General features: G+C 44.9%; 1 protein-coding gene across 10 annotated transcripts in view; it reads left to right on the top strand.

The window, feature by feature from the left end:
• The window catches only part of GRAMD1B (GRAM domain containing 1B), a 209,355-nt gene that overhangs the window by 145,250 nt on the left and 51,767 nt on the right, over positions 1-12,338 (top strand). For all 10 annotated transcript variants that reach the window (XM_083480961.1, XM_083480959.1, XM_083480962.1 and 7 more), the window contains one exon: positions 2,562-2,772. In XM_083480961.1, coding sequence (XP_083337087.1) covers positions 2,562-2,772 — 211 coding nt within the window. The remainder of the gene's footprint in view (positions 1-2,561; positions 2,773-12,338) is intronic.

A 12,338-nucleotide genomic window follows, 5' to 3' on the forward strand; every position in this document is an offset into this window, starting at 1 on the left:
TTTGTTTGAGTGGCTACTATTTGCTTACTACTGGTGTATATCCACCAAATGTATATTCCTGGCTGGTGGAACAATATATTGTGATATTCAGTATTAACAGCCTTGCTTAGAAACCTTTTGAAATCCTGAAGACAAATGTTTCAAACATTATACGTACTGTTAATAGCCTCATTCCCTTATTCCCTGGCAGAACTGTAGCATTTGAATGGAAACTATATTCATGCAGCAGTAGAAGACAAAAGGCTCTAAAACTCCTGCAGTTTTCAAGCTTTCTACTGCAATCGTGATGTCCAGGATCACACACACACAAGTTGCAATCATTCGTTTTTGCCACTAGTCCTGCAGCCTAAAGTTGTTCTCGTAAACTTGTATGTTGTGTATCCGTTGCAGTGTTGTGTTTCCAACAAACTTATCCAGATTTCTTAGGGGGTCATCTGGGGTTTTCAACAGCCTTTGGCCAGTTAGTTTTAATAAAGTTTTATTATATATATATATTTTCTAAAGTGGGTCAAGCTGTTTTGTCATTTCAAGCGTGGATTCCTGGTTCCTTTGCAAACCCTGGTTACTATGGGAACAACAGAAGGCATTTGTCATGGCTGTTCTTGGGTCAGATTCAAAACTCTGGGATTGAACAGGAACAGCAAAGGTTTTTGAAAGATTTGGGGTGGGGATTGAGAAAGAAGGCAAATCAGAATTGTCACACATGCCAAAGAGTGTTCTTGCTCTCTTCTGTTGTCCAGCAGAAAACTTGATATTCATGTGTCATAAACGGCTGCGAAACTTTTCCACCGAAGGGTAAGAATATTAGATCATTTGTCAGAAAATCATGAATTTTGTGTTGCTTCCAGCAACCTTACTACTGATATATAGTGGGAAAACACTGCCTCTAAAAATGTGGAGGTTCCATAGAATCATAGAATTGTAGAGTTGGAAGGGACCATAAGGGACATCTAGTCCAGCCCCTGCAATGCAGGAATCTTTTGCCACAAGCACCTGGTTGGCCACTATGAGAACAGGATGCTGGACTACAGGGGCCATTGGCCTAATCCAGGCTCTTCTTATGTTCCTAAATCTCTCTTCCTTCCTACCTTCATCAAAACAGGGAATACTACTTGTCAGGGCACACCGGCTTCTTAGAGCAGCAGTTATGTTTTCCAGTTGTCTGGTTGGTCTCCACTCTGCAGGACACGATATCTGTAATGACTGTGCCACGCACAACCTTTGGAGAGTTTGTATTGAAGGGCAAATCTCTGTTAATTCATTGATGAAAATACCAAATACTGCAGCAGATGGTGTTCAATAAGATCCCTGAAAACCAGAATAGTATAGCATTGCAGGAGATGTGGGTTTTAATACATACTTGGACATGGAGGAAACCATATGGCATTGTTAAAGTCGATCTTTCAGCCTCTACCTTACAGGACTAGCATGAGGATGAAAGAAGACAAGGAAGGGTGTATATTAGGGGAGGGAAAGAAAGCTAAGGAACCTTTAAGGAACTGCGTAGGGCTGCAATGGAAGTACCACATGCCATGTAGAAATGTCTCACGCTGAAGTCCTGTCTTTGGTATAACATGAGCAATCACCCATTCACACTATAACCTTCACTTAATGAGCAGCAATGTAAACCAGCTCAGTTTCGTGGGACTGTTTTCAGTGAGGCTTCCTACCATAAAGTAGCCAGAAGATTCATGCAAAAAGTGATTTGCCAAAGGATTTCTGTCATTTCCCAGACCTGCATTTGGTTGGTCAGATTTCAAACACGTGCCTGGAGAATGAAATGATGAGTGAGAATGCCAAGAAGACTACCCCCCCAACACTGAAGTAAAATGAAGTAAATAATTGCAGATATTCCAACTGAAAATATGTCCATAAAATACATTAAAAAACATTTATAACTGCCACTTGGTTGCATTTGTATTTACAAAGAGCAATTTTGTAAACTTACAATACATTTTGCCAGTTGCAAAAAAAGTAATAGAAGTCATTCATATATATATATATATATATATATATATATATATATATATATATCACACACACACACCCATCACTGAAGTGAGTTTGCACATCACTAATGTCACACAAAAGTGATTAAGTACATAGCTGCTGAATGCAGTCTGACCACCCTTAAGTGGTGATGTTGATAACTGCAACTTCTCACCACCACCTCCCCCTTTTTACTTCTTGGACTCATGTGGTTAGACACCCTACTTTAGGAAACCCTGAGGGTGTTTTTTTTTGGGGGGGGGGAGGAGCAGTTGTAGACTAGAGGTGGGGAACCCGTGGCCCTCTATATGTTGCTGAACTCCAGTTCCCACGAGCCTCTGTGAGCATGGCCGATGGTCAAGGAAGATGGAGTTGTTGTACTACAATTTATGGAGGCCCACAGTTCTTCTGCCTCCGAGGAAGAGGATGGAGCCTCTCCTTCCAGAAGCCACATCTGATAGCTCCTGTCTCTGTGTTCCTTTTAGAGCCCCCAGGTGGCACGTTGCAGACACCATGCTTATACCTGTGCTTTGTCATGTTATTGACTTGGCTCTCCTTTCCTCCCCCTTCAGCACTGCCAGTAACTCAAATCGCAGCAGTCCTGCTTGCTCCCCTATCCTGCGCAAACGCTCCCGGTCTCCAACGCCACAGGACCCCCAAGGAGACACCATGGTGGAGAAAGGCTCAGACCACTCTTCAGACAAATCCCCTTCCACGCCAGAACAAGGCGTGCAACGTAGCTGTTCCTCTCAGTCGGGTCGTAGCGGGGCCAAGAATTCCAAGGTGAGTCTGTTCACAAATAGTTTGCGTTCTCTCTCTCTCTCTGTTGTGTACTCATATTGTATAGTATGGGGAGAATGACCACTTGCATCCTTCCTCTTTACACCTGCTTCCCAATTATTTTTGTTGACTCACTTCAACTAGATCCTAACTTTGCCCTCTGATAGAAACCAAACCAAACTGGTTGGCACTTGAGTAGGGCTCATTTGACAGTTTTCTTAGTTGTCTTCCTACTATCGAATATCCATGCGCACACACACAGAAATTTGTGGCCCTGACAAACTTTTAATAGTAGTCATGGACTAATGTTTTAAAACTACTAAGGTCCCCAATATCGATGTGAGTTCCAGGACTTCTGAATATGGGAATCATTAGGTTTGCTAGCTAGATTGCACAGCTTTTCTGAACCACAAATTCAAAAGGGTCCAAGGACATTATAGTGAATGATACTCGCCTAGCCTGGCCAGCAGTTTGTGTGAACTTGGTTGTGAGTCCTAGAAACATTTGCAACATGTAGAGGTTCTCTTTGCAAAAAAAGAGTGCATTTTGAAAGGGCTCTTTGAACGTTAAGAGCATAAGAAGTGCCCTGTTGGATCTATCCAATTCAACGTCCTATGTCCCATAGTGGTCAGCCAGATGGCTATGTGAAACCCCAAATCAGAAATGAAAGAAATAGCCCTTTCTCACTGGTGTTCTTCTGTAACTAGTATTCAGAGGCAGAGTGCCTCTGTTCTTGGATGTAACATACAGTCATCATAACTAGAAGCCTTACCCTCCATGAATTTGTCTTAATTCCTGTTAAAACACATTTAAGTTGGTGGCTACAGCTACACCTTTTGCTAGTGACTTCTATAAGCTAGCTGCGCACTGTAGAAAGTTTGGAAGTCAGTGGAGGTGTCATTTCTGAAAATCAAGTCTCCACCAAGAAGTCACAGCATAGCTCAAGAACTAAGACCACACTGCTCTTCCCTGGACTCTTCTGCAGTCTGGTAGTCAGATTCACATCATGGTCATTCCAAATTCATATCAGGCTTCCTACAGCTCCTGTAGGCTGCAAACACCACACTGGTTCTGGATTGCCTGGCCCACACTCTGCATAAAAAGCTCATTTTCTGTCACCCGAAGACAGATATTCAATCAAGAATGTGGCAGGATTTATAAGACAGCTACTGCTCCTGAGATGTTCTTTTTATTATAAGCAACATGTGTGAAAAGAACAGATACCTATCTTAAGGTTCCAGCTGCTGAGCCCCACTCCCTCCCCAAACACACACCTTAATTTTAATTATTTCTAGCTCTTTATTGCTTCAGTCAGTGAGGCCTTATAAAAACCCAGATCGGCATGCCTTGAATGAACAGAGCAGGATATTGCAGTAGGTAGTTGAAAGTTCCTGCTGGAGGAAAATATGCCTGTGGGGATTTAATTTGCAAAGATGAAGTGCCAGACAGCTGTCTGTTTTTCGAGTGTCAGGCTGTGTGAAACAAGCTAGTAGTTTGTTCATAGCGGAGTCATCAGTTTCTAAAGAAGCCCACCTTCCTCCATTATCCTTGATGGCTGCTGTTGGGGGCTCAGCAGACAGCCATGGGTTCATTGGTTTGCCCAGAACCCAAATTCCTTTCCCCTCCAAATGGAGAACTTTCAAGGGAGGGAGAAAACTTTGTTGTCTGCAGAAGCTGGCTTTCCTGCTGCTGCTCTGTTGTGCCTGATCATAGCGAAGGGACCCACCGGTCAGAAAACACGACATAAAAAGAGCTCTGCTGGATCAGGCCAGTGACCCAGATGCCGCAAAGGGGAAACCTGTAAGCAGGACCCAGGCACAAGAACAGTCTCCCTTCCTGCAGTTTCCAGCAACTGGTATCCAAAAGCATCGTTTCCTCCAACTGCAGAAGCAGATCTTAGCTGTTGCGGTTGGTAGCCATCAATAGCCCTTTCCTCCATGAATTTGTCTTGATACTCTTTTAAAGGCACCCAAGTTGGTGGCCATTCCTGCCTCCTGCAGGAGCGAGTTCCATAGTTTAAATATGATCCATAGTTTAAATATGTCTTTCTGAACTCTGAAAGGGAAGGGGGTGCATGTCCTGTTTGTTTTGAGTTTGCTTCTCCTGAATTGTGTGTATAACTTCATTTATTTCCTTTCCTGCATGCTTTTTTTCTGCATCTTTCTTTTTTTCTCTTTCCTTTTAAGTCACACAAGCGCCTCTCCAAAGTAAGCCTTCTTTCTAATCTCTGCTACCCTGCTATAGAATTGATCTTTGGTTCTTGGGAACCACCTGTGTGCTGTTGTGAAATCCTTCCCTCCCCCCTTAAGACATCTCTGTGGGAATGTCGGTAGCTGCTTTCTTCCCCCACCTACACCCCTTTGCTTTTGAGCCTTTCAGCTGGGTTTTCCTTGAAGTTCCTGGCAGTTCATGGAGACTCATACAAAAGATAATTTTTCAGAGGTTGGCCTGTGATGTTGTGGTAGCCACTGGTTATGAAGGCTCATTTACCCAGGCACTTCTGTGTAGCCACCTTGATACCCGTGAGCTGTTTTTAAAAATCCAATGGAACCCTGAGATTCCCATACATCCCAGCAAGACACTTAAACTGACCTATCAGCTCTTGTATGTTTTTCAAATATTCTGGGTCCCTATGGCATAGCTCACCATATTTGGAACCAGGGGTGGAACTTGAACCCTCTACTTACCCCCCCCCCTCCTCCTGCCAATTGCTGGACTCAATATTGAGCATTGAGTGTTATTTTTCATTCAGAGATCTTAACATGTGGGCCATAGCTTGCCCACCTAGAAAAATACTTTGCCTCTTCTGTGCCACCCTGGATTCCCCCCCCCCCTGATGCTGCCACTGCTTGAAATAAAGATTTATGCCCAGTGACTTCAAAGAAATCCAGCTTTTACCCACACAACCACCTCCCTGCCCAAGTGATATGCTGATTGTGTGCCCCTATGCAATCCTGGGAATTCATGGGCTGCATTCATGTGACAGTTTCTTCTATTTTCATGATTTTTCTCTGTGTTAAATTCCACATTATATTTGAGCTTTTAGATATTTCATAGATCATGAGTTGGAAGGGACCCTGCAATACAGATATGCAGCTGTCCCATACAGGGATCAAATTTGCAACAATCCACATCCAGAACTATGGTGGAATTTAGCGCACGTGTAGCAAAATTCCATACTGTTTGCAAATGGATTCCCACCCCCTCCCAGAAGCAAATAACATGGAAATGAGCCCTAAACCTGCAGAATATAGTTCTTGAAATGGCCTTTAGCTCACGTGAAAGCTCAAATGCAATGTGGAACTTAACAGTTAGGGGAAAGTTGTGAAAAGGGAATAAACTGCCGTGTGAATGCAGCCTACGAAAGATAATTTTCAAGTTTATGTTTTCTTTTGGAGTTGTTATTCCACAGAGGGGTGCCAGAGAAGTTTCTGGGTGGTTTTTCGGGGGGGGGGGGGGACAGGACAGCGGCTAGAACCATATCTTGTCGAGCCTGCTATAATGTTCCAATCTTTGTCAATCTCAACCTTGCTCAGCTGTTGACCCTTTTTCGTGTGCAGTGGAGCAACAGGGGTGCTTGTCTGTTCCATCCCCTATACAGGAAAATAAGCTATTGGTTTCAGGACCTCAGGTGTGCTGCTATAGGTTTGCTTCACCCAATCCTCCTCTATTTCACCCAATCCTCCACTATTTTTTTGAGGACGTATAGCACGAAATGGGCCTATGTGCATATAGCTGTATGAGTCAGATCTGCACATTGCTTCACGTATGACGGAGGCGTGGGGGTTCCCACATCAGTAAGCGGGCGAGGGGCATGCATGAACCAGAACTTTTACTTCAGTGACAAGTAGGCTGCGTACCAATTGGTGGGTTTAGCAAAAGTGGGTGTGGCCAGACAGACCACTCCCCATTCAGGCAAGAAAGAGGTATCATCAGAACACACTCCAGCCCCTTAAAAGCTCTAGAGGAGGTCACAGGCAGTGTTGGAAATTAGCCAAGTGCCAGCTGTATTTTGTACCTGGCTTTCAACCACTTGAGACCAAGTGAAGATGCCTGGGTGCTAGGATGGCACTTGAAATTTCCACCATCTGGAGGTGCATGCCTGGGGATCATTGGATATGGACTTACGGTAATACCACATCCTGCAGAATTCTATCAGTTATATTTTATCTGCTCAATCAGAATGAATTTCAGGAATCAAAATGCTTTTTCTGTGCAGCCTGAGCAGGAGCAGGCACCATTGAGAAAAAGAGGTCAGAGGACACCAATATATTTGTGAACTGTCCCTGGATAAAATGACATTTCTTCTTTAAGTTCTCAAAGTTCTTAACCTAGCTCAAGGTTGTCATCTGAACTAGCCAGATCTTTAACTGATAATCAATCACAGTCAGTCCACACTGTCACAGTTTTTCATAGACATGTTTCTTAATCCCTCTTTGGGTCAGGAATCTGAGATAAATTTGAGTAGCTGAGAAGGGTCCGAGGTTGACAATAAGAACATTACCCCCCCCCCCAAAGTCCTGCTGTGCATCTCTTCTGCCTCTTTCCTTTCACATCTTAGACATTCTCTGCTTTCTCAAAGATACGGGTTTAGGTTCAGATGAGACTTTTGAACTTGTAACTTTTTGACGTTTGTGGGTCCTGCCTTTCTGCAACCTTTGCCCTTTTATTTCATGTGCTGCTATGACACAGTTTTGCCATTAGAGGGAGCTGCCCCCTGCTGTCATTCCTCAGCACATGTCCTCAAGGCAAAATATATACAGTACAGTACTGTACTCACTTGGAAATCGCAGACTGCTCGCACACCATCCATTTACAACATTTAAAGCACATTAGTTCTCCCAAAGAATATTGTAGTTTGTTACGGGTGCTGGGCATTGAAGCTATATGAGGGGCAAACTACCCTTCCTAAGATTCTTTGCAGAAGTCCATGTGCTTTTAAATGGATTGTGTTTATGCAGCCACCCAAGGCAGTTTGCTTCTTATTCCCCATATGTTTGAAGAAAAAGTGTTTTTTGAGTCAACTCCAAGGAATATATCTTTTGAGAGGGTTAGGTCAGATGCCCAAATGTGCATCTAAGATGCAACTACAAATCACATCTTCCAATCTGGCTGCAAATTTTTAAGGCACACGTGCTTGTTGCCTTGCTCTTAGAGCAGAGAATTCTTGCTTTCCTAGCACAGGAAAAGGATTGGCTCTTTTTCTTCAAACCATAGAGAACCTTCTTACTCCAAAAAACAAAAACATACAAACACAATCATAACAATGCAGAGTGGTGTTTATTTCAAGGGCAATTTTTTCCCCCAGTGTTCAAAATAATTTAGGTTGTGGGGGAGAAGTAATGGTCCCTTACGGTGCAGAAACAGAATCTTGCATCCTCATGCGGCAACTTTGAGCTGTGTTTCTCAATTTGAATTGTTGGGCACCAAACGTGTCACCCTGGAAAGTGCCACCTGATCCTTTTGTGTCCAGATCTCCCAATGCCTTTGCCTCAGCCCGTGTGCTTTACTCATTATACTGCTCATATCACTACTAAACTTTGTTTGTTGTGCCCTGTCAAAGCACTATGCAATTGGTTATTATTGATCAGGAAAGCTGCTACTTTTTATTATTTTAGAGCTGGAACTGAGAAGTAGGTGTTTGGCCAAGTTGCTAGGATTTGAGAATAGTTCTTCTGGGTCCAAGTAATCAGTTGGGTGCAGGACTGACCCTAACCATAGGGGCTTCCTAGGAGCTTTCCCACCTTTCCCTTTGCCCCCTTTCTTTCCACTATCATGTCTGGCTGACCCACCCAACCCATTTTGCCAGCCCAGAATGATAGGCTGGGTTTGCTACAAGCCTTAGAAGATAGTTATGAAATTGCCTCTGGGTTAATCCTCTGCCTATTCCACCCTCTCTCTGTGACAGCACAATGGTTCTGGTAGGATAAAGGGTAACTGGAATCAGCAGCTGTGCGTAGTAGAGGGGAGAGTAAGAAACCTGCATTGGCTATTTCTTACATGCCCTTTCTGTTGCCAGGAATAATGGCTGGTCCTGAGGACTGTCCTAGTAACCGAAAGGAGTGCTCTCTGGCTCTTTGGCCAAAAGTATCCAACAGGCAGGGTGGGTCTATTGCAACCTCATCAGAAGTGGGCTTCTGTTTTGGCTATAATTGAGCAATGAGGGCAATATCATGGCTAACACATAAAAGTGTCTATGCTAAGCAAATGAACTAGTGCGCAGAATTAGGCATGGCTTAACTTGGGGGCTTGTTTACACGATCAGAAATACCTAAAGATGTCTCAGCGGTTTAAGCCAGGTTAGTTATTGTGAATCAGTACCACCTGCCGTCGTGGGAGAGCAATACTGGCATAATACTACACCTGTTCTTCTGGAGCAAAGCGCTTGATCTGGCAGCGCCAACAGCGATGTCCACATGAAGTCATTTGCTGCTGAAGTTGCTGTGAGGGTACACTGCTGCTGTGTGAGAACACAGATGCCAGCCCATCTCTATATTTTTGAGATCACTGAGCACTGTGCTTTCCTATGTCTATTAGAGATGGCAACTTTCCTACTTGTTATTGTACGATGAAAGGGAAGCAATACACAGGAACCCTGGATCTTGCCAGCCTTGCTGACTCCCTTCTCACCAATCTCCAATTTGCCACTCAAAGTGGTAGACAAATGAAGCATGTTAATGGAGGAGATATCTCTGCATCACACAGCAAAACTGTAGAGGACACCCACTGTGGCTCTACCCAATGCAGAGCTCGCCTGTCCTTTACAGTCTGCTCAGTTACAGGCAGCTGGGTTGAGGTTCTGCAGCTTATGGCCATGATAGCTGCTTCTACCTTACCTTTGGGAGGCCTAGTTGTAGACCTGTGTGGAGTGGCATAGCTTTGCATTGTTACCGCAATATGCCAGCATAGCTTTGTAGGTGACTTGTTTGCATCCCCTCCTTTTGCCCTGTGTGCAGGTATTATCCCTCTAAAATCCCTTATATATTTCTGTTTCCTTTTCTTTCCGTTCTAATGTTTCATGATTTTCTTTTTCCAGTATGACAGATTAAACCTGATCAAAGTAAGAACTTGACTCTCTCTCTGTCTTGTTTTCTTTCTTACCTACCTACCTGCTGGTTCTCTGCTATTTCTTCCTTTAGCCTGTCACTTTGTCACCCTTTGTGATGATGATGATGTAAAACAAGGGGTCTGGAATCGAATTAGAAAGCCACATAACTGTGTGGAAGGGGAGTAGTATGGTAGGTTCTCTGAGTGAGATTCAACAAAGTTGTGTGTGCAGAATGAGGTCCGCTCATGCTATGGGTCTTTTCTCCTTCTCCTCCCCTTGCATGACCCCCAACATCTTCTAAATTTGCTCTGGGTATTTGGAGGATAAACCGAAACAGGTTTAGGGGGTGCACAGGGGAAGGAGAGGAGGAGAAAAGTCCTCTTTCATAAGTGGACCTCATTCTGCACATGCATACACTGCTTTGCCCTATGTTGAGTTCCATCTTCTGTGTCCAAAAGTAATTCTGGCAGGTGTTTCCAAGAACTTCCCTGGGACTCAGGGACTGCTAAACTCTTTTGGACTTTACTCTTCTCCCCTTCACATGTTTTTGCTTCCACTCTCAGGACAGAGAGATAGCTGCGTGGTTTTCCTTGTAGTGAACCCATTTCAACCTCCATTATCATTTTAGTTGCCCCTTTCTCTTCCTTCCCCAACTTTACAGGTTTATTTGTTTTTGGGTCAGCACTATATGTGGCATTCTAACAGTAGGCATACCATAAAATCTTATTACTTAAAAAAATAAATAAATACTGAGAACATTTATATCCCACCCTTTCCCCAGAATAAGGCAACTACAAACAAAGTCCTTCAAACTACAATTTAGTGTGTGTGTGTGTGTGTGTGTGTGTGAGAGAGAGAGAGAGAGAGAGAGAAACTGCAAAAACATCCAATTAAAGTCTGCCAGCTAAAAAGGAAAGGTTCCTGTTTCCCTACACACACACACACACACACACCCTTGGGGTCATGTCAGTAAAGAGAAAGCATGGGAAAGCTCCCAAAGAAAGAAATTCAGAGTTAAGGTGCAGCCACTAAAAAAGCCCTAGGTGCCAATGAGATCTTAAATACCTAAGCAGATGGTCTTTCAAGTGTCCCAGTCCTATATCATTTAGAGCAGGGGGTCAGCAAACTTTTTCAGCAGGGGGCTGGTCCGCTGTCCCTCAGATCTGGTGGGGGGGGCAGACTATAATTTGGGGGGGGGGGAAATGAACGAATTCCTATGCCCCACAAATAATCCCTAGATCCATTTTAAATAAAAGGACACATTCTACTCATGTAAAAACACGCTGATTCCCGGACCATCCGTGGCCTGGATTTAGAAGGCGATTGGGCTGGATCTGGCCCCCTGGCCTTAGTTTGCCTACCCATGATTTAGGGCTTTAAAAGCCAAACCACCAATTTGAATTGACCATAGAAAGTGAGTGGAGGCCAGTATATGAAAGTGACTGGAGGCCAGTATTCATTGCGTGTCAATGCCCCTCCCCCCCAATGAAATAAAACACAGGACACATTGTTTAAGTTTAATGGGCATGAAAAGGCCACAACTTTATTGATTAAAGAATTGAAGGTATTGGCCTTAGGCATTGGCTCCTATCAACTACCCGGCATGGTGACCGGGAAGGGTTAACACAAACCGTGGGGGGTCCTGTTGAAGTACGCCAACTAGGATCCCCACGGGTGTCACCGCTCGGGGGCGTGCCGGAGGCCCTTACCTTCCCAGGTTTCGGACAAGACAACGCCCCCCCCGGAGTCCTCTACCGGACTACCCCTTACCTTGGGGGAAGGTGATGGCGTTCCTTCCCCCCCACCATTTTTGTACCACTTGAACCCCAGCCAATGCCTAACCGCCAATATGGAGGAAAGTTGTGACGATTGCTACGAGGTAGGCGAAAAAACCAAAAGGCCGTAAGTTCGCCAACTTGGAAAAATTCCTACCAGGCCCCTTGCGGCGACCAACCGAAGTCCATAGCAAGGTCATATCTACCTATGTCTACCTAAACTCAAGGGTGGGTGGGATGGGAAAAACCTCTCAGCTGGCCAGGGGTAAAGAGGGCTGTCCCTGGGCGTGCCCGGCCTTAAATACCCCAGGCCACACCTCCCCAGCCCGCCGATTGGCGGGCGGGTGGCGAGCACGCCCAGGGATTCCCCCAGCTCTCGCGGGGGCAAAGCTCGGCCCCCGCGTGTGAGGGAGGAGGGGCCAGACCGCAACCCCCTCTCCTCCCGAAGGGTCGGAAATGGCTTTGGAATGAGAGAGTCACATGCTCCCTCTAACCTTCTCCCATCAAGCTTCAGCATTTTGGACCAGCTGCAGTTTGGGAACGCCTTTTAATGGCGGCTCCGTGTAGAGCAGCTCGCAACACTTCACGGGATAAGAAGCCAAAGCATCTTTCGTTGTGACCCCCTCTTGTATCCCAAGGAAATAATGCAGTTGGTGCACCAGCAGGAGCTGTGTGAGCCCACTCCTGGCAACCGCTGTTGCTTTTGCATTTGCATTTGGGCTCAGATCCAAGTTCACAAGTGCTTC

The sequence above is a fragment of the Podarcis liolepis genome, assembly GCF_965112155.1.
Source record: "Podarcis liolepis genome assembly, chromosome: 16".
In the NCBI taxonomy this organism is placed as follows: Eukaryota; Metazoa; Chordata; class Lepidosauria; order Squamata; family Lacertidae; genus Podarcis; species Podarcis liolepis.